Source organism: Macrobrachium rosenbergii, chromosome 8 (genome assembly GCF_040412425.1).
Source record: "Macrobrachium rosenbergii isolate ZJJX-2024 chromosome 8, ASM4041242v1, whole genome shotgun sequence".
In the NCBI taxonomy this organism is placed as follows: domain Eukaryota; kingdom Metazoa; phylum Arthropoda; class Malacostraca; order Decapoda; family Palaemonidae; genus Macrobrachium; species Macrobrachium rosenbergii.
The window spans coordinates 72,882,874-72,905,293 of NC_089748.1; the positions used below are offsets into that span (position 1 = coordinate 72,882,874).

The 22,420-nt window shown below is 43.7% G+C and overlaps 1 protein-coding gene across 4 annotated transcripts in view; it reads right to left on the reverse strand.

Moving 5' to 3' along the window:
- Positions 1-22,420, reverse strand: part of LOC136840991 (uncharacterized) — a 126,094-nt gene that overhangs the window by 8,276 nt on the left and 95,398 nt on the right. For 3 of the 4 annotated variants that reach the window (XM_067108008.1, XM_067108006.1, XM_067108007.1), the window contains exon 4: positions 21,331-21,497. The exons of the other annotated variant lie outside the window; for it this stretch is intronic. In XM_067108008.1, the coding sequence (XP_066964109.1) occupies positions 21,331-21,497 (167 nt within the window). The remainder of the gene's footprint in view (positions 1-21,330; positions 21,498-22,420) is intronic. 4 annotated transcript variants of the gene reach the window in all.

The window sequence follows — 22,420 nt, forward strand, 5'->3', positions numbered from 1 at the left end:
GTGGAAGGCTGGGCAATTTGGCCAACTGGGACTGCCTGAACAATTGTCTGGGTCTGGGGTGCCTTGTAAGGATGGAACCTCCTAGACCTCTTTCTACCTTTGGGTTGGGGCCCCGAAAATTCTGATGACTTCCTCTTAAAGGGGAGTCCCCAACGAATCCGGAGATTTTGGTTGGCCCTTGAGGCCTCACTGATCACCGAGTTGACCATGTCCTCGGGAAATAGGTTGGTCCCCCAGATAGAGGATTTTATGAGTTTGTTCGGCTCGTGACGGATAGTAGCGTCAGCCAGAACAAATTTTTGGCAGTTCCTCCTTGCCACTACGAAGTCAAACAAATCACTCTGGAAAGAGGCCAGAAGTGATTTGGTCAGGATCCTGAACAGAGGTTCATCCCTGTAAACAGCAGACGTCAACTCCGCCAAGTGACGGAATTGATAGATCTGCTGAGAGGCGGCACCTAGCCTCATACTCAGCTTTGATCAAGGACTCCGGAAGCCTGGGTAATTGCTCACTGAAAAGATTCGAAGCGCCTCGAATCTAGCTTACCCACTGTAAAGGTTTCGGAGCTCCGTCCAACATTCCAAGTCTGCTGGAAAGAGAAGAGGTAGGCTCCGTCTCACGAAGCTGTGGCATAGGCTTCTCCTCTGCTCCGGCCTGAAGGGTTAACTCTGCTACTTTAGAGGTGCAAGGAGTTGGTACATCCTCATTAACGGTGAACATTGTAAATTTACCTTTATGAGAGGTCAACCTAGTGTTCAAACACTCCCAGTCAGATAGGATCCTAACCCATGCCGACTGCGCTTGGTCCCTAGGAAAGATCACAGTTTCTTTGGGAACCTTATCTTCCCTTACCAGAGTTTCCTCGGAAAGCCGAGCATACCCTGGAAAGGGAAAAACAAGATCTGCCGGGAAGAACTCGTAATCTTCCACAGGGCGGGTGCCACAACCTTCGATGGTTAATTTACCATTAGCGAAGGGGGCATTGAAAGCGAGCCGCCAAGGGTTACAATCCTCATAAGCTGGTAGCTTAGAGGCATCTGGAATGGCATATGACTGTTGCTGAACTGGGCCTGAACTCACCAGTCCGGCCAGCGATTCTTCTTGTGCCTTCAATCTCTCCGCCAAGGATTGAACATACTTCCCTGACGACTCAAAGGTCGAGACAAGGTCGCGAAACATTGCCTCGAACTGAGAAGCCACCTGTTCAGAAAGCATCCTCCTCATTGACTCCGTGAAAGCTCCAGGGTCGAAGTCAGGTTTTTTAGACCTGCTCGACTTTGTTCTCGACCCCTTAGAAGGGGGAGTAGCTTTCTGGGCGGAAGTCGAAGGTTTGGGAGTCAATGAAACCTTGGCGGAGCTAGTTACAGATGGGGTTTTCGGGGGTTTACACAATTTAGGCAGAGTCTTCGTCTTCATAGAGGACTTCACCTTGGGGATCACCGACCCCGAACGGGTCCCCAAGGTGGAGCTCTTAGAGAATCCTTGAAAGGATAAAGACGAAGACGCAGGTGAACTGAAAGACAATGGGTTAACTGGTCTACCTGCCTCACTTACATCCCTACCTTCCTCCAGGTCGATGGCCATTGGTTCGACGTCTAGGTTGATGTTGGCCACTTCCTCGGCCACTTCACCGCACAGCTCCTGATCTTCTGGTGAGACCTGGGTCTCCAGCCTAATCTTGTTGATCAGGGGATCTGCCACTTCGGGGGCTACAGCTGCAGAGGCTCTAGCATTAGGGTATAAGATATTGCAGATATCCTCTGCCAGCACATAAGGACGCCCCTGACCAACGTTGCGACCAAAGCCGCCAACCCAGATCTTCAGAGTCGCCAGAGACGAAGCTTGACGGGACCGAGGGACCTATTAATCGAAAACCATGTCAATAAAAGGATAGATAAAGATATTACTTATGTCAAACATAAACAAGACTGTTTGAAATAACTGAGTTAACTACAATTGAAGGTTAACGTGCGAATCATCAACCACATCTGAACAGAGTCGCGTAGCATACGTCGCAGCCGTCTGGGTGCCAGACGGGTGGTCGCCGACCAACTGCACAACCAGCATGCGACCTGCATGCTACGTACCACAGGGTTGCTGCAAGTAGGCGTTACAACCTGGTTCCCGGCAATGCACCACCTATAATAAAAATTTGATACATGAGTATCTAAAATAGGCGTGGAACAGCTAAACTAGAAAAACTTAAAGTAAAATTATATATTTCTCCACGCCGGAGTTGAGAACTGTGGATACAGCGGAACTCTCCAATGGAAATCTAAAACAGGTGGGCCAAACCTGAGTCAGATCACGCTGAAAGCAAATCCGTGACACCGAACGTCACGAAAAATTAACCATACACACAGAACTCAACAACCGGGAGGACTAGTCGCCGAGCAAAGGTTCGAATGAATAACCGAACACGAAACTACATAAATAATAATAACAATAATATAAACAATATTCATTCTGCTTTCACCATTCCGCCAGAAAACAAAGCAACGACGCCAAAAAGTCTTATTAAGAACTAAAGCGAGCTAACGATAGCTGCCAGAACGAGTCCGGATGACGGAACGGTAGGGAAGCAGGGCAGAAAACAAAATTATAATTACTATTAGAAATTCATCACCGCTCCTCTCTAATTCCGCCAGAACAAAGGCAACGACGCTCAAGCTAAAGTTTCTACTAGAAGCTAAAGCGAAGCATCGATAGCCGCGGAACGAGTCCGGATGACGGAACGGGAAGAAGCGGGAGTGAAGCAAGGCGACAACAACAGGTCAGGTGCTAGGCACCTTCCACGGTGTCATCTCAACCGAAGAGGCAAATGAGCTAAGCTCTAAAATGCCCCCAAGGGAGAGCCAAGACAAAAGAGACTGATATAAAAAAGCGGGGGTGAGAAAAAAGGCGAAAAAATAAACATTATTTCTATCGCCTAGCCTAACCTCCTGAAGACATCTTCTGGAAATGTAGGCTAGGACTCGCCAATTAAACGAACGAGAAAGAATGTTAGCGCCAAACCCCACCTTCCGAGATGAAAAATTCAACTGGTCAGGGAGGAAGGGCCTGCACTCAAACTCGAACGAAGGCCACCCAAGAAAACCTTACCTACTTAGGCCTATAAACCAAAGAAGGAAGGAAGACTGGGGCCAACTTAGCCTACCTTCCAAGAATCGGCCGAGCCAAACTGGCCAGGTAGGCTAACAGACACCACCCAAACAGACTCAAAAACTGATACACAGTACATGAAATGGTATAACAACACATTTTAACAACACATTTTAACAAATGTACCTACGTAATGCATAAAGGAAAGCTAGGCTAGGCCCAACTTTCAACTTCTAAAAAATAATAGTAATAGTCGATCGCGTGAGATCGGGCAAAAATTGAAACTATCATTAACAGAATGTAGTAAATTAATATTAAATCGCTTGGGTGAAGGAAGGCATTCAATAATAAGGCTGAGGGTAGTCGCCACTGAACGAACACGAAAATGGCGGCCCCAGCCGATCAAAGCGAAAAATAATAAATGGGACTAATATAATCCGATCGAAGTCCCAAAACATTCAAATTTGAATACTCAACTTGGAAGAAGATGCACCTTGATCAACTGAAGCCATCAGGAAGAAATAAAGAATCCGTAAAGGAAAATGCAGATGCAAATCTAGCACCACAAAAAACCTGTTGTCAAAAGAGCGTGCTATAAATGGATGGTGCATTGTGGGTAGAATTAGTAGTAGCGGTGGTGGGACCGTCAGATCGCACCTCTTAGGCAGAGGGGTTTTGGTGAGGAGGAGTCTATTGGGTTAAGTGTCTGTGGTAGTGGCTTCCACTCGCTCCTAGATGACATACCGACATCCTATACGGATGTATCGATCCAGAGGTAGTAACTCTGGCATCCTATTGGCTTTTTCTCTGGTATATCTAGCAATACTTATACCTAGAAATGTGTGCTGTAAAGGGACATTTCACTCAGCGACACAGGACAAGCCCAGAAAATGAAATGTAAATCTTTCTCAAAAGATTTCAACCAGGCTCTCAACATGGAGGTAATCTAACCACATTTTCCATATCGACTTGTATGTTGGATAGATGAAGTCTGTAGTTTTTTAACTAGATACTTATCAATGTTAGGTAAATAATCTTTACGGGAGACTAGATTTAAAATTCCACACATAAAGGTCACTGTTCAGAAAGGAGGATGTATACTGCAGATGACTTTCCCTCCTTCTGTTTGGGACAGAACAGTGGACTCTTGATAGAATTTATCCTCTCTCCTATTGCTGAAGAAAAAAGAAACCAATGACTTTTTGGCCAATTCAGGGCCACTAGATAAGCAATTCCATTGATAGCCCGAAAAACCTGGGACAATGGAGGAAAAAGGTATACAGTATCATCCTTCATTCATTCCCATATTGTACGAATGCATCTACAATTGCCTGAATGTGCAGGTTCAGACACACACAACAGAAGTTAACAGTTCTCCCATGTGGCAAACAAGTTCACTTCCGGATGTGGAAGCATGTTGGCAACTGCAAACTTGAGAGGGGCTGAACACGAACCAAACCACTTGATATAAGACACTGCAGTCCTACTGTCTAGGACCGACAAAATGTGGGACCCCTTGGGAGGATTCAATTTTCTGAGATCAAAAGACAGCTAATAGCTCCAGGGTGCTGATAGGACACTTCCTCAGAACAGGTGCCATCTTCCCACTACCCAACGACACTCCCAATGGCCTCCCCAACCTGTCAAAGAGGCATCAGTATGTATTATCACTTATACGGATGGCGGAGTAAGGTTGATCTGTTTGCCAGAGACCCCTTCCAGGTCTACAGACAGCGAATCTTCCCAAACTCAGATGAAGGTGATTGCAAAGCCTTTTCCTGGCATGTGAGAGCCAGACTCTGTTTACATTTTACAGTCACAATCTTAGGAATAGATCATCACAGATGCAAACTGTAAGAGGCCCAGACTTTGTTCCAACTGTCTTCTGGAGAAGCTGGAGGTACCATCAAAAGGCCCAGGGGTACTCAAAACCTTATAATGACTTGTCATAAAGATTGGAGGGAGATAAAAAATGTAAACCTAAAAACCTTAAAAAGATTTCATCGGCCTTTCATGGAGTTTATTCTTCCACCAATGGCACAAGTGGGAACAGACTCCCAAATGTCCGCTTGCTACCCTACCCCATAGGGGATGGCACAACATGATTAGAGTGGCCCAGTGTAAGCCAAACCTGCTTGCCAGGAATGAGAATATTACAAGAATACAATCATCCCCACACTAATCATGTTATGGGCAAAGTGGATAGAATGCCAAGAGTCCTATCCCCAGACTCCCCCGGAATTCGTGGTCCAGCCTAAAGAATAGTTCCGCCTTTGAGCTGTCAATATGATAACTCTCAGGTCTGAACATTATTTGGTAGTTGATGGTCCTACCACAGTTCCCACTATTTAGCTCTGGATATAAACCCAATCCCAGCTATGATATCTTTTCCCATTTATAGGGTCAAATAAATTTTAGCAAAAGTGGAAAATTCCACAAAAATTATTCCAAAGAATTATATAATGAATATATGGGACTCTAGGACTCAAACCCGGAAACAAATTCCTGGGGTTCAAGAGCCCCCACCCTATGTCAAGGTGGTCCCACACAGAGGGGGATGACTTAGCAGAAAACCTCATTCTGTTTGTGCCTTATGTCCATGAGAAGGGAGGAGGGTGGGCCCCGATTCTGTAATTATTTGGTAAGTATATATGAAACTTAATTTTATCTTGAAAATTACATTTTCATATAAGTAACTTATCAAGTAATTACATAGCTGAATCCCACATTGACAGGAGATGGGATGCATGGACATATTTTACTTCAAAACATTAAATAATACAGGCAGTCCCCGGTTATCGGCAGGGGTTCCGTTCTGATGGCGTGATGATACGCGAAAATCGCCGATTTTTAGTTATTGGCGCCTCTGTTAGGTATGTATCGGCACCAATACCCAATTATCCGCACTGATAAGCAGAAATCAGCGATTTTTGGTGCCAGAAATTGCTGATTTTCATCGCTAGACAAGCGCCGTAAACCCAGATCAACGATAACTGGGGACTGCCTGTAGTAATGAATTTGAAATATGACAAATTTTGAAAGTAATTTGTATTTTTCCTAACATACAAACCTGAGGCCTTTACACAGGAATTACCTTCAGCACAAGCTGGAATAGGCTATTCTACACAACAAGGTTGTTCGGTAGTTGAACTACTAGTGGGAGAGGTGAGGGGTTCCCTCACCACCTCCCTTTGCTGAGTTGTGCATCCACTTGCCTTATAGCCCAGGTAAGCAGAATGAGGGGTGGCTAGAGGTGGGCAGTTTACATTATGTAGAGATCTCAGGTTTGTATATTAGGAAAAATACAAATTACTTTCAAAATTTGTTATTGTTGAAACAAATACAAACCATCGGACTTTACATAGCAAGACTTACTTCTTGGTAGGAGGATATGAGTAGACTTCCTAACTGACTGGTGGTTTGCCTCACCTAGGACTTTTTCCTGGTCGTAAAACGTCGAGCAGAGGAAGCAGTCCCATACCTCTGATCAGGGGAACAATTGTGCTAGGCTGTCAGACTTCTGGGCTTTTCAAAGTAATGGGTGTGAAAGCAACATTGCTCTGAAAAAGGCTTGGAAGAATATTGTGTCGGAGGCAATAAAGGTAAGATAAGTAATGGGTTAGTTTTATTGCCCAGCCCTCTCTCCCCTTGTAGAGAGAGGGCAGGATTTGCTTCTATCAGATCATAACCATGGAAAAATAGAAAGGCTGAACACTCACCTGCATCTGTGTCCATCCAGCATATGATGGTTTGACTACCTATCCTCTGCCCGCAGGAGAGGAAAGGTACTAGAAGAAAGGAGGCCAGTCACACACACACACACACTTTCACTTCTATTACCGTACATCTTAGACCAGATGCTACCTGTCCCGCCAGGGGGAACTGGGTGAGCTACACCACTTGTTGATGAGCCACCACAGAACCCAAGGAAAAGGAGTCCAAGGGCCTATGGACAACATCCCTCAGGTAAAAGGAGGTGGACGTCATCTGACTTGACCAAACTCCTGCTCTCAGAACCTGATATACCAACTAGAGGGTGCAACGCCCCTAACTTGGTGAGCTCTGGGCCGAAACGTACTCTAGTCCTCCCCATTTGACATTGAGCATGCCCGTTTGACAGTCTCATGAAGCCAGAAAGATATTGTGTTCTTGGACACCTCTTTCTCTGTCTTGCCAGTGCTAACAAAACGCTGTCGACACTCGGGCCTGAGTTGCCGAGTCCTTTTAAGGTAGTGCCAGAGCACCCTAACTGGGCAGAGTAGTATCTCTTCTGGTTCATTACCTACAAAGTCCTGTACAGAGGGGATCGATAAGGACTCAAATCTAGTGTCAGGAACCAATGGATTCTGAGTCTTCGCTATGAATTCTGCTGTAAATTCGAACAAAACAGATCTCCATCCCCTTGAGTGCTTAACATTACATAGAAAAGGCCATGAAGCTCACATATTCTCTTTGCAGATGCTAGGATAAGCAGGGGTAAAGTCTTGAACGTCAGATCCCTGTCTGACGACTCTTGTAAAGGCTCGTAAGGGCATGAGTCAGGCTTTGAAGGATGTAGGTCCCATCCCATTCAGGGGACTTGAGTTCTCTGGGAGAGCAAGACTTTTCAAAGCTCCTCACCAGCATGGACATCTCACATGAGGAAAAGAGATCTATGTCTTTCAGGTGTAGGACTAAGCCCAGGGTGGCTCTGTAGCCTTACATTGCTGAGAAGAGAAAGTCTGCTACCTGCTGAACAGTAGCTCTGAATGGATAACAGAGCCAGCAGGTCCAGATACCACTCGGCATGTGGCCACTTGGGAGCCACCAGGGTCATTCTGAGATTCGTGGTGATCATTACCCTGTTGATCATTTGACGAATAAGACAGAATGGAGGAAAAGTGTGTGTTGAGACTGTTCCATAAGTGCTGAAAGGCATCATCCGATTCAGCCTCAGGATCCAGGACAACTGAGCAAACACCAGCAACTTCCTGTTGTGCCGTGTTGCAAAGATGTCTATAACTGGTCGCCCCCAAGATCGAACAATCTTTCCACACATCTGGGTGTAGGGACTGTCCCGTCCCTAACACTTGAACCTGGCAGCCGTGTTTGTCTCCCACTACATTCTTTTGCCTGGGATGTATCTGGCTGACAACTCCACTGACTGTGCTATTGCCCACTCATGCAATTGAACCGTCAACTCATGAAGCTGAAGAGACACTAGTTCTTCTTGCTTATTGACATATGCCACTACCATGGTATTGTCACTCATGAGTACCACGGAGTGCTCCATTACTCGATCCTGGAACTCATGAAGAGCTAGAAAGGCTGCCTTGAGCTCCAAGATGTTGATGTGCAAGTGTTTATCATTCTGATTCCACACACCTCAGATTAGTAACTCCTCCAGGTGTGCGCCACGTCCCTCCCTCGAGATGTTCGAAAACAGAAGCATCTCAGGAGGGGGAGTGTGAAGCTGCACTCCTATTATGAGGTTCCTGTCGTCTAACCACCAGGCTAGGTCCTGTCTCATTTCTCTCGAAAGAGGAATGGGAAGGGACAGTGGATCCCTTGCTTGAGACCGGAACTCCTTCATTCTCCACTGGAAAAAGCACAGGGGAGGTCACCCATGAGGGACCAGTTACTCCAAAGACGACAAGTGACCGAGAACAACTTGCCACATTTGAGCTGGTTGTTCCTGTAGGGACAAGAATAATTGCACTGTCTCCTTGGACTTGCTGATGCATGAGTCTGAGGGAAAGACTCCCACTACTGCCATATCTATCGGCATGCTCAGTTACTTTATCCTCTGCTTGGGTATGAGGTGTGACTTCTCGAGATTTATCGCAATGTCTAGGTTGCGATAAAATTCGAGGAGGCAATTTCTGCCCTGAAGCAACTTCAAACGAGAGCTTGTCAGAACTAGTCAATCGTCAAGGGAGCTGAAAGAGAGAAGAACGACGGATACGAAAATAATAAAAATTTCATTAAAGAAACATAAGCCGTTGTGTGCTGATCCTTCTGTCTTCTTCATCTGAAGAAGAAATCGATGAGGGAGCTAAGTCCGGTTGCTTCTCATCTGCAGATGAAGGCTTCTTTGATATGTCCAAAATGTTATCCAATTGATGATGGATCAGGTCCAAGGAGGAGTCCTGCTCCGCAGGAACACTGACACTAGTCAAAACTGACTGTGCTGGGCGCTCATTGGGAGAGGTATGTGGTGTCAAATGTTTGGTAGGCCGTGGCACCAAACGAGCAGACGACTGTGTCAATACTGGCAGACAAGAAGTCACAAGAGAAGTCGCTGAGAGCGAAGAACCATCCGAGACTGGTGAACACTTGGCTAAAAGCCGATCTAACACTGAACGCTTCTTAGATAGGGAGCGTTTAGAAGGATGATCCAACACCGGACGATCACTTACCCAAAGACTACCTGGGAGCTCGGCTGGTACCAAGTGCTCGGCTGCATCTGGGCACTCAGAATCCACTGCACACACGGACAACACTGGGCACTCAACTGCCACTGGACGTTTAAAAAGCACTGCAGTCTCTTCAACCGTATGTTTGATGCCAGCTTGACACCTGGTGCCAGCTGTGCTCTCACATACTAGACTCTCACCCCCTTTGCAGCCCTCTGCCATCACAGAACGTGGGCCCGCCCCCTCCCCCCAAACAAGGGTGCTCGGCCACTACTCCCTTCTTGGTAAAAGAGCACCACAACTCCCTCTTCTTCAGAATGCCCAAGGCGAAGAGGGAAGCTAGTTCTTGCGAGCCATCACAAACCACCTTGTCTGTGCAGGACAACACTCTCAACCAGTCCGCTGTAAAGTTTTCTTGGAGGGAGGAGCAATCTTCAATTTTCATCATCAAAGCCCCCAGTCCAATCTAGAAAGCTGAAGATTCAAAGACTTTGAACAAGTTCTTCACTAATGGTCCAGCTCTGAGGATGAAAAGCAGAGCTTGGCAGAAGTGAACGGCGAATATCACACAGAGTCAATCAAGCCAGAGAAGTCTCCCTGGGAGGAGGCAGGCACTCCCAAAGAAGGAGCTCCCCCGGTGACATAATACTGATGCTTCCTTTTCATCACACGAGGGGGAGGGGTGCAAAAGGTAGCCTTCCCGAGATCTCTCTTGTCAGACAACCAACTCTCGATGCAAGACAAGGCTTTCTTCAAGGAACAGTATAGAACCGTCTTTGGCAGGTTAGAGGCACCTGCGGGTTGCCTCATCATAAAAGCAGCCTGGTGACGAGGGAGCTGAAAGAGAGAAGAACGGAAATGAAAATAATAAAAATTTCACTAAAGAAACATAAGCCGTTGTGTATTGATCCTTCTCTGTGTCTCCTTCATCTGAAGAGGAAATCGATGAGGGAGCTAAGTTCGGTTGCTTCTCATCTGCAGATGAAGGCTTCTTTGATATGTCCAAAATGTTATCCAATCGATGATAGATCAGGTTCAAGGAGGAGTCCTGCCTGCACTGCAGAAACACTGAAACTAGTCAAAACTGACTGTGCTGGGCGCTCACTGGGAGAGGTATGTGGTGCCGAATGTTTGGTAGGCCGTGGTACGTAGGTCGTGGTACCAAATGAGTAGACGACTGTGTCAATACTGGCAGATGAGAAGTCACAAGAGAAGTCGCTGAGAGCGAAGAACTATCCGAGACCGGTGAACACTTGGCTAAAGAGCGATCTAACACTGAATGCTTCTTAGATAGGGAGCGTTTAGAAGGATGATCCAACACCGGATGATCACTTACCCAATGACTACCTGAGAGCTTGGCTCATACCAAGTGCTCGGCTGCATCTGGGCGCTCAGAATCCACTGCACACACGGACAACACTGGGCACTCAACTGCTCCTGGACGTTTAAAATGCACTGCAGTCTCTTCGACCGTATGTTTGATGCCAGCTTGACACCTGGCGCCAGCTGTGCTCTCACATACTACACTCTCGTCCCCTTTGGAGCGCTCCGCCATCACAGAACGTGGCCCCCCCCCACCCGCCCCAAAGGGTGCTCGGCCGCTACTCCCTTCTTGGTAAAAGAACACCACAACTCCCTCTTCTTCAGAATGCCCAAGGCGAAGAGAGAAGCTAGTTCTTGCGAGCCATCACGAATCACCTTGTCTGTGCAGGACAACACTCCCAACCAGTCCGCTGTAAAGTTTTCTTGGAGGGAGGAGCAATCTTCAATTTTCTTCATCAAAGCCCCCACAGTCCAATCTAGAAAGCTGAAGACTCAAAAAATTTGAACAAGTTCTTCACTAAATGGTCCAGCTCTGAAGACGAAAAGCAGATCTTGGCGGAAGTGAATGCTGAATATCGCGCAGAGTCAATCAAGCCAGAGAAGTCTCCCTGGGAGGAGGCAGACACTCCCAAAGAAGGAGCTTCCCCGGTGACATAATACTGATGCTTCCTTTTCATCACATGAGGGGGAGGGGTGCAAAAGGTAGCCTTCCCAAGATCTCTCTTGTCAGACAACCAACTCTCGATGCAGGACAAGGCTTTCTTCAAGGAACAAGAGAGAACCATCTTCGGCAGGTTAGAGGCACCTGCGGGTTGCCTATCATAAAGCAGAGCCTGGTGACGAGGGAGCCGAAAGAGAGAAGAACGACGGATAAGAAAATAATAAAAATTTCATTACAGAAATGTAAGCCGTTGTGTGTTGATCCTTCTCTGTGTCTTCTTCATCTGAAGAGGAAATCGATGAGGGAGCTAAGTCCGGTTGCTTCTCATCTGCAGACGAAGGCTTCTATGACGTCCAAAATGTTATCCAATCGATGATGGATCATGTCCAAGGAGGAGTACTGCACCGCAGAAACACTGAAACTAGTCAAACTGACTGTGCTGGGCGCTCACTGGGAGAGGTATGTGGTGCCAAATGTCTGGTAGGCCGCTTCTTAGATAGGGAGTGTTTAGAAGGATGATCCGAAACCGGATGATCACTTACCCAATGACTACCTGGGAGCTCGGCTCGTACCAAGTGCTCGGCTGCACCTGGGCGCTCAGAATCCACTGCACACACGGACAACACTGGGCACTCAACTGCCACTGGACGTTTAAAATGCACTGCAGTCTCTTCGACTGTATGTTTGATGCCAGCTTGACACCTGGCACCAGCTGTGCGCTCACACACTACACTCTCATCCCCTTCGGAGCGCTCCGCCATCACAGAACGTGGTCCCCCCTCAAAAAGGGTGCTCGGCCGCTGCTAGTTGTTCGGCGCTCTTCTTCTACGGATGCTTGGGGACAAAATACTAAGGAGACGTCGGGGCACTTTTCTGGTTCCAGAAGCTGCACGAGGGTTCTGGGCTATGATCCAGATCTCTGGAACACTTACTAGGAAGTGGAGGAGCGCTCTCAGAGGTAGCAGACCTTTTCAATGGTCTGGAAGACTCATGAAAGCGAAAACTACGCCTCCTGCCTGAGCTGGAGTCGAAGTTTCTCAACGATAACATCCACACAGATGCTTTTCCAGCCGCTGTCCGCCGAATCCTGGAGCCACACAACAAGCTCGGCTGAGGGGGGCAACTCCCCCTGGGCAAACCCCATCAACCTCCCTTGGATGACCAGTTTGCCTCCTCCCTGGTGTAGGGGAGTCTGGCAGGGACCTTAGTCTAGGAGCATCAGTGGGATGGGTAGCCACCTCCTCCACTGACACAACACTTGCACCAACACTACAAGCACTTATTTGATCCATCAGGATCCTAACCGAAGCCCTAAGCTGGGTTACGGTATCAACTAGAACATTAAACTTCTTATCTACCCGGGCTTCGAGGCTGGCTAAAGCACTGGGCTCGGAAGGAAGGGAGACAGGTAAGGTAGTTAATGGCAGAGTTAGAGGACTTGGAATAGGGGAAAAGGTAGTCACAAGTGTCGAAGGTACAGCTACTTCAGGAGGATGAGACAACCTAACTTCGGCTTTTGCAGCCGCCTTTCTCTCTCTATCTCTTTGCAGTCTCACTAAATGAGAATTCAAAGTTTTCCATCTCCCCTGATCCCATTCCCTACACACTCGTCACAATTAAGGTCAGGAGAACAAGTTTGTCCTTTACAAGAACTACAAATAGTATGCATGTCATATTTAGCCGATGTCAATCTAGTCTTCCAGCCCTTGATGCAATACCTAATACTATGGGCACTAGAATCTGACATACTTCAGTCACAATCGGGAAACTAGCTAAGCTAAAATAGATTAGCGCTGCCAAAAAGAACAGTGTACTTCACCAAAAGTTGGTGATGCCTCCAACTAACCAGTGAAATTCAATTCAAAACAAAAGTTACCCAACAACCAATGTTCAGTCGATGAGCGGCACGAACAAACTGAGTTCTTGAGCCAGGTTGCACCTATTCTTCCCCAAAAGTGGGCGGGGTCAGCTACCTACACCAAAACAATAAAGTGCTACCACGAAATTTAAAACTTAAGCTGCCATGAAAAGTAGGAACTAATAGCAATGTAATACTTCGTAAGTTACTTATATAAAAAAAATTTAAAACTTAAGCTGCCATGAAAAGTAGGAACTAATAGCAATGTAATTACTTGGTAAGTTACTTATATAAAAACATGTATTTCTTAACTCAAAGAGAGAGAGAGAGAGAATTATGAAAGCCTTGGGAAAGAAACAGGTTTTTAGCTTTGTGCTGGTAATAAACCTTACTGAAATATTAAAGTGATATTGAAATTATATTAAAATTACATTAAAGTGATACCGAAATTATATTAAAATGACATTACTGTAAAGTGTTTTAGGATGATAGTTTAAGGTATACATGTAAACATAATATCAGTTCACCCTCTCTCAAGTTATTCTCTCTTTCTCCAATAATTCATGAATAATTTCACTTTTGATATTTAACATAAGGCAACCCCTCATATCTTTCTCTCTTTGTACTTTATACATCCTTTAACGAAATATGAATTACTGTATCATTAAAAATATGAAAAAAACCCAGGAAGTTCACAAAGCCATCATTGAATGAGTGCATGCACCCATATGTACGTTACAATTTTTTTATTGCTTTGACATAGGCTCCATGACAACAAGCTATTAGCTGGAGGAATTAGAAGTAGCCAATCACAGGGCTTGTAGCAAACACCCCAACCTCTCTCTCTCTCTCTCTCTCTCTCCATGATGACACGCTATTGGCTGGGAGGGTTGGAAATAGCCTTGAAAGAGGTAGGATGTGTTACTCCACTGAAGGCATTGTGACATGGGATGCGGCCAACCGAAATATGCCGTTGGTAACGCTTAACAGGTTAATAATAAGGCTTTTATATTACTTTATGGGTACTGTTTGTTTACATAAATATACTTCATAGCAAAAGGGAAAACGGAACAACTTCAATACTATGAGAAAAAACAAAACTTATTTAATTTGTATTAAAGATTCATTTAATTTGTATTAAATATTTATAGATATTTTGCTGTGTTTACATTAATATTATTTTAGAATTAGTAAATCATTGTTATAAGTGCTTTAGGGTTATAAGTGTTTTAGGAAGGTAATCGAAGATGACTTTGGGTGTTTTGGGATGAGGTTTGGGGTGTATTTTTGTTTGAAATATTAATTTGTTTTAGTATGATGATTTAAGGTATATTTTCGCTTGAACTATTAAATTAGGCAGTGAACTGTTAAAATAAGCAGTTATAAGCATTTTACAGTATTTTAAGGGGTACGGGGTAAAAATATACCAGTAATTTACGGCAAAAATAACAAATTTTCAAAATAATTTATATTTTTCATAACTAACAAACCTGCAGTCTTAACATTATGATAAATCTTCCAGCGCCAGCTGGAAACGGTAAAATAGAATTGCATATGTAAGGAACTGGTGGCAATTGTCCTCTGTCACGAGTTAGGTGGAACAACCACCGACCCAAGCTGGGACTCGTGACGTATCAGTATTCTTCCAACCCAGGTTAAACTGTCAGAGGGGTGGTTAGAGGTGGGCCTTAAATGTTAAGCCTGCAAGTTTGTTAGTTATGAAAAATACAAATTATCTTAAAATTTTGTGATTTGTTCATACACGGAACAAACCTGGGGCCGTAACATTAGGACAGACTTACTGTTAGTGGAAGGTAAGTATCAATAACCGACTGCAGGTTTGTCACACCTGGTCATTCTTCTTGTATAAGAGAAATCTAAGAAAGACAACCTACCCCTCTGAACCTTAGATATGTAAATAACTTAGGCTCAGACTCCTGTATAATTGGGGACCTTAATTCTCACCCCCACAAAACAATTTTATAGCAAATTTACTCGCTTCTGTCAAAATCACGCTCTCCAAATTACCTATGTTATGCACCTCCCTCCCTCCTCCTGTACCTATGTAGAAAACAGAACGGACACAATTACAACTTCCTGGCTGGACCACTGCATCACGTCCCCACAACTTTATGATTCTATTGTGACCTGCAACATTCACTATGATCTTGCAACAGGCTATGATCACATTCCCTTACAGGTGTCATTCAGTACACCATCCCTTCCTACCGTGAACCCCTTAACTGATCGCCCACCTGCTGTAAACTGGGATTTCAAAAACCAAAAGAAAACCAGATCCTTTAGGGAAACCATGGAAACCAGGCTGCAGTCAATAGTTCAAACGGCAGACGCCTTACTGTGCACTAACCTAAAATGTTGAAATGACCATCACAGGAGAGATCTGAAAGAATTCTATTCAAATACAATTTCCGCTATGCTTGCCTCTGGCAGGGATACCTTTAGATCTTGTTAAGGCAACTCTCGTAATATACCTGGATGGAATGACTTGGTTAAGGATCTACATACACATTTACGAGAAATGTTTTTACTGTGGAGGCAAAATGGTATTCCAAGGGAAGGACACTTTGCACTGCTAATGAGGCAGGCGAGAGCGCACAGTTCAAACTTGCCCTTAAGCACTGCAGACTGAATGAAAAGCAACTAAGAGCTGATGCAATGTCTAGAAAATTAGAATCTGGCAATTACCCTCTTCTTTGGAAAGACATTCAATCCCTAAATCCCAAAACTAAAAAGCTATCACAGAGAGTAGGAGATGCCGTTGGTGATGAGGCTATTGCAAGTATGTGGGGCGATCACTTCAGCACTATCCTGAATTGCACAAATGACCAAGACTCCCGGAGGGATGTAGATAACCTCCTTACTGATAACATTCAGTTTCCTTTCGCTGATCGTATAACGCCAGGTAACATCAGCGGTGCCATAAACAACCTACCTAATAATAAATTGCCCAGCTGCGATGGTCTACCTGCTGAAGCTTTCAAATTCTGCCATCCGATAATTTACATTTGGCTAGCTGCTCTATTCAATGCATGCATAATTCGCCAGTTTCTCTCAAGACTCCCTACTCTTAGCTCACTTAATACCATTAATAAAAAACAAGTTAAAGGATGCAGCTGACCATGGCAATTATCGCCCGATTGCAATTACTACAATTGCGTTGAAGATACTTAAGTCCGTTCTTCTAGTGAGACTTATCCCCTTTCTACATGCTACTGACAACCAGTTCGGCTTTAAAGCGAACCACTCAACCGACAGTTGTATCTATATCCTGAAAGAATTGCTGAACTATTACCTATCAACAACCTCTCCTGTTTTCCTATATTTTGTAAATGTGCGAAAAGCATCTGACAGTGTAAACTACCTGAAGCTCTTCCTGAAGCTGCACAAACGAGGCACACCTCTTCATCTAACTGGCATTTTATGTTGTTGGTTCTCGAAACAGCAATTCTGTGTAAAATGGGGTAACGTACAGTAAACCCGCCGTATTCGCGGTCTCACGATTCACAGACTCACCTATTTGTGGATTTCTCTGTGGAACATATATACACACTGTTCGTGGAAAATTTGCCCATTCGCGGTATTTTTCACTGAGAAATATTCACTAATTACTGTATTTTCATATCATTTCCATGACTTAATGCGCTTTTTGTGATAAAACTATTAAAATACTCATGTACTGTATAAGCATTTCTGGAGGGTTTTTTTTGTTTGAATGATCAAAATAGGCAGTTCTAAGTGTTTTTAGAGGGGTTTTAAGTATTTGCAGATTTTAGCTATTAGCAGGGGGTGTGGTACGTATCCCCCGCGAATATGGGGGGGTTTACTGTATTGTCATACACCTTCGGGTCCCTAAATGGGCTCCAGCAAAGGGGGCATTCTCTCTCCATACCTGTTTAACACGTACACAGATGACCTGCATGTCAAACTGAACTCACTCCCAATCAGATGCACTATCAATGAAATAATTAACAACTTCTGTTATGCCAATGATATGGTTCTGATTTCCCCATCAGTGCAAGGTCTCCAGTGACTCACTGACACCTGCCACCAATATGCAGAGGAATTTGATATCCTATACAACAAAAACCAAGACCCCGTGTATGTCGCTGCTCCCGAGATCGCTTAAGCATACTGCAGAACTGCAAATTTTCCTCGGAAATCATTGTCTGGAATTCGTGCATGAATTTCTGTATTTGGGTCACATTACCACGGACGACCTAAAAGATACAGCAGACATAAGACAGAGGTGTCAAAAACTGTGTGCAACTGGCAACATGATTGCAAGGTGGTTTGCCTTTCTGTCACCGAGACACAAAATTGCTGCTCTTCTGCTCATACTGCTATAGTATATATGGGTGTTAAACTATACCAGAGAAACCATGAGACGTATCACTGTTGTTTACAATGACATTCTGAGACGCCTCACAAACACTCCTCGCTATCACTCCGCCATGCAGATGTTCAAAGAAAACTGCCTGGATAATTTGAAAATCACTGTTGGGCCCACAATGTCCAATCTGATCACCCGACAGAGAAACAGCAGCAATTTGCTCATACAAAGCACCCCAAGCAGTGAGGCAAGAAGATCTAAATTGTGGGAAAGATGGGATAATGAGGCATCTGTTCCTTAAATGACTTATTCTCTATTTTTGCAATTATGAAGTGTCATCTCCAGAATCTGTCATTATCATTACTATTATTATTATTATATTTCTACGTTTCTTGTTATTCTTGGTATTTTTCTTTTTTTACTATTACTGTGAATAATATCATTGTAGAGTTTTGCAATTTTCTATTTTTGTACTTAGCCTTCTGGACCTGACTTCTATAACAACCTAAGGTCCCTTGCTGGAAATTAATCGTCAGCAATCTATATTTTTAATTATCATTTTTCAATACTTTTTTCACTATCATTCTCCATATAATTATTGTCACTACCATTATTACAAATTCCATTTTTCTACTTCTTCAACAACTGTGTGAATATTGCTGATTATTATTTTGATCATGTTATCTTATGTATCTAGATTGTGTGTATTGTATTTGTATATTCCATGTATATGGCCCTGAGCTGCAATAAAGGATATTATTATTATTATTATTATTATAATAATACAGTGCCCAAGTTCATTACATAAGCAGAAGATGAAAAGCTATTTAGTCAAATAACAAACCAACGTAGCCACCAATGTAGGTTTGTTATCATCCCTCTCTCTACTTGCTAAAAAGAGGAATGTCCTGCTACTGAAAGGTAACTTCATTCTTTAATGACTACTCTAACAGCATGGCCACTGCACTAACCTGTATCATGCCCCTTCCAGCTCATGATGGAACAAACTTTATATCGCCCAAAGGTAATGAAGAAGACAGAGAGGAGGGGAAAAAAAAAAGACCAGTATCTCATTCATTTCACTTTCATACCATCATCTTAGGGTAGATACAAACTGTCCCACCTGGGGCACTGGATGAGCTACACAACATACTGAGCAGCCACCACTGGACCCTAGGATAAAGTGTCCAAGGACCTATGGGCAATGTCCATCAGGCAGGAGGTGAAAGTGCTTTGGCGATGCCATGAACCAGCATTAAAAATTCTATGAACAGATAAACTCTTCTCGAATGCTAAAGAGAAACTCAGCCTTCCAACGTCATGTGCTCTTGCATGCATGCTACTGGCTGAAACAACGGCTGACGATGAATATGCATTCGTGATCGTTTCTCATAGCCAGAATGAGATTGTACTCTTGGACACTTCTTTCTTGACTCGGCCTGTGCTAACAAAAAATCTTCGACATCCATGTCTGAGGTGTCGAGTCCTTTTTAGATAAGCATGTAGCGTTCTGACAAGAAACAGCAACATTTCATCAGGGTCATTGTCAACAAAGTCTCCCAAAGACGGTATAGAAAAGGAGACGAGTCTGTCATTATGAACTGAGGGATTTTGAGTCTTAGCAATGAATTCCTGGACAAATTCGAAAACTATTGACCTCCAACCCCTGGTATGTTTAACATCATAAGACAGACCATGCAACTCGCTCCCTTTTTTGATGGCGCTAATGTTAATAAAAAGACTGCTTTCAGGGTCAAATGTCTATGCGAGGCCTGCTGCAACGGTTCATGGAGGGCTCAAGTAAGGCTAGTCAATAAATGAGTCAAATCCCAACTACAAGACTTGAGCTCTCTAGGTGAACAGGACTGCTCAAAGCTCTTAATCAGCACAGATATCTCCCAAGAAATTGTTATATCCACGTCCTTCATACGTATAACTAAAGCCAACACAGCTCTTTAGCCCTTTATGGCAGACACTGAAAGAGGTTTTCTGTTCTGAGAACGACTAGGAAATCAGCTATCTATTGAATATAGGTTCCAAGTGGAGAGGAACCCCATCTACGACACCAATCACAGTACACGGACCACTTTCCCCCGGTACACGGATGTCAAGGACTTCCTGAGATAACCTGACATCTGAGACGCTGTTCTTTGAGAAAACCCTCTCGCTTGCAGAGATACTTGACAATCTCCACCCATGAAGAGATAGGGATCCTATCGACTGATGATACCTCTCCACATGAGGTTGACAGCAGATTGTGCCAGGGAGGTATCTTTCTCTGACCTCTGACAGCAGAGAAAGGAGATCCAGAAACAATTCTGCTTGAGACCATAAGGGAGCTATCCAAGTCATCTTGAGATTCTAGGACCTCATCACTCTGTTCAGGACATGATGAATCAGGCAGAACGGAGGGAAGGCCTACACATCCAGGTTGTTCCATGGATGTTGAAGGGCGTCCTTCGCGACTGAAAACATGTCTGGGACTACTGAACAATAGACCTCCAGCTTCTTGTTGAATCTTGTAGCGAAGAGATCAATCACTGGCCTTCCCCACACGTGAAACAGCCTGTCTGCAATCTCCTGATACAGAGACCATTCTGTTCCCAGAATCTGTCTCTGCCAACTAAGCTTGTCGGCCACCACATTTCTTCTGCCTGGAATATACCTGGCCATACGATCCACTGAGTTGTCTACAGCCCACTGATGCAACTGGACTGTTATTAAGTGAAGTCCTCACTCAAAGGCGGTAAGAAGAATACTGATACATCACAAGTCCCAGCTTGGGTCGATGGTTGTTCTGCCTAACTCGTGACAGAGGACAGCTGCCACCAGTTCCTTGCTTATACAATTCTATTCAATATTTTACCAGTTCCAGCTAGCGCTGCAAGATTTATCCTAATGTTAGGGCCCCTGGTTTGTTCTGTGTATGAACAAATAAGCATTCACGTATTTATACATTGATATATCAGAGTTTCTTGTATAGTGGGGTAGGCTCGGATGCTTTAATCTGTTATCTCAGTGAGCTACTGTATTTGGTGTTTGAACTATTAACCTAGGCAGTTAAACTATCAAAATAGGTATTTATAAGCATTTTTAGAGGGGGATATCAAGTATTTGCGGATTTTAGCTATTCGCAAATACTGGGGGTTGACTGTACTCCCAAGATTTCTGTTGGGAGCACATCTCTAAATCAAGTGTCACTGGCTCATCACTTCTAAATAAAGTAGTTTCAGCTAAGGGAAATCTTCTGAGCTCCAAACCATCCCATACTACATAAACAGCCATTCGGTCTATCACATATGAGTTGTTTTTGTGTAACAAAAAATATAAACATTTAAAAATAAGTTTATTGCATTATTCCAGACACCATCGCTTTACCCAAAATTTTACAGCACCATACACCTCCTTATTACAGATGGGTAACCCTATGCAGATAATGCCCAGTTCCACCCGCAGAAGTGCTAAAAGACCCGGATGCATACTCAGACAGGTGGAAACTGGAACACTTCTAATACTGCTTTGGGAAGTGTCTCAAGATTGTGCTAACATGCATTTTGGCTATCAAAAATTAATAGTTTTGCTTATGAAAAAAATTATCTTTAAAAATTACATTCAACTTATCAAAATACATTCAACTTACCAAAATATCTTTGGCACAGTCTGGAACAGAATTGTTCTTACACCATTCTACAACATGCTCAATCTGACTAGTTTTTCTAGGAATAGAAGTTTCTGAGCCAATCATAACTTCATCTATTTTTGCCTGATTTTTAGCATTCATGGTCAAAGTAAAAAACACATTTTCACCTATAAAAAGAAAATCACCATTAGTTCTATTATCATAAAGAATCTTTTTATATACAAAATCCTTACATAACGCAAGTAAACTGCTCTGCCAACCACAAAATGGCACAAAGGTGAGAAACTTCCAAGTTCTTATATAAAAAATTTTCATACAAACACACTGCTTGTACTATAGCTCAACTTTATGATATTCCGGACATATTGGTTTTTGCCTGGCACACAAAAGAAAAATGGTACTTGAATATAAGATTCATTCATGCACTAATGTACCACTAAGAATCCAGTAAATTAATTGCCTTCCTTTCTGTGGTGTGGATAATTTGTTGCAAGAAAAAAAGGCAGGGTATGGAGGTGGAATTTTCAAGTTTAAACAGTGGGGGTCATATGAAAAAGTTATTCTATATTTTAAAAATTATTTGTTTCACAACAAACCTATTGAAAGGATGAAGTTTCCAGAGCTATCAAACTAGCTGAATGAGACCACTGGAAGCCATTATGTAAAGACCCCGGGATTGAGAAAAACATTAAAAAATATTAGTAAAATCAGAGCAATATCCTTATGTACCACAGCGAATCCTAGAAGGCAGAATTTTTCCCTTACAGGAGAATAACCCAAAAAATCAAGCACTGAAGGATGCCCAAATCAGATAAGAGTGAAGATGAGAGTGAAGATGAGGAGGATAAAGAATGCAAATGATCTTGGAATCTCGACTGAAGAAGAAAATACATGTCCTACAGCTACTACTGGTCCTAATGAGCAGGAGTCCAATCACCTATGAGTAACAGTGCTAAGGTAAATATTCATGGAAGTAGACAGGCATTTCCACATGCTTGGCATTTAAACCAAAATGGAAATAGGTAGAGAACCCTAATCTTGTGAACACACTAAATTGTGCAGCAGTACAATCTGTCAAACTGATGCATAC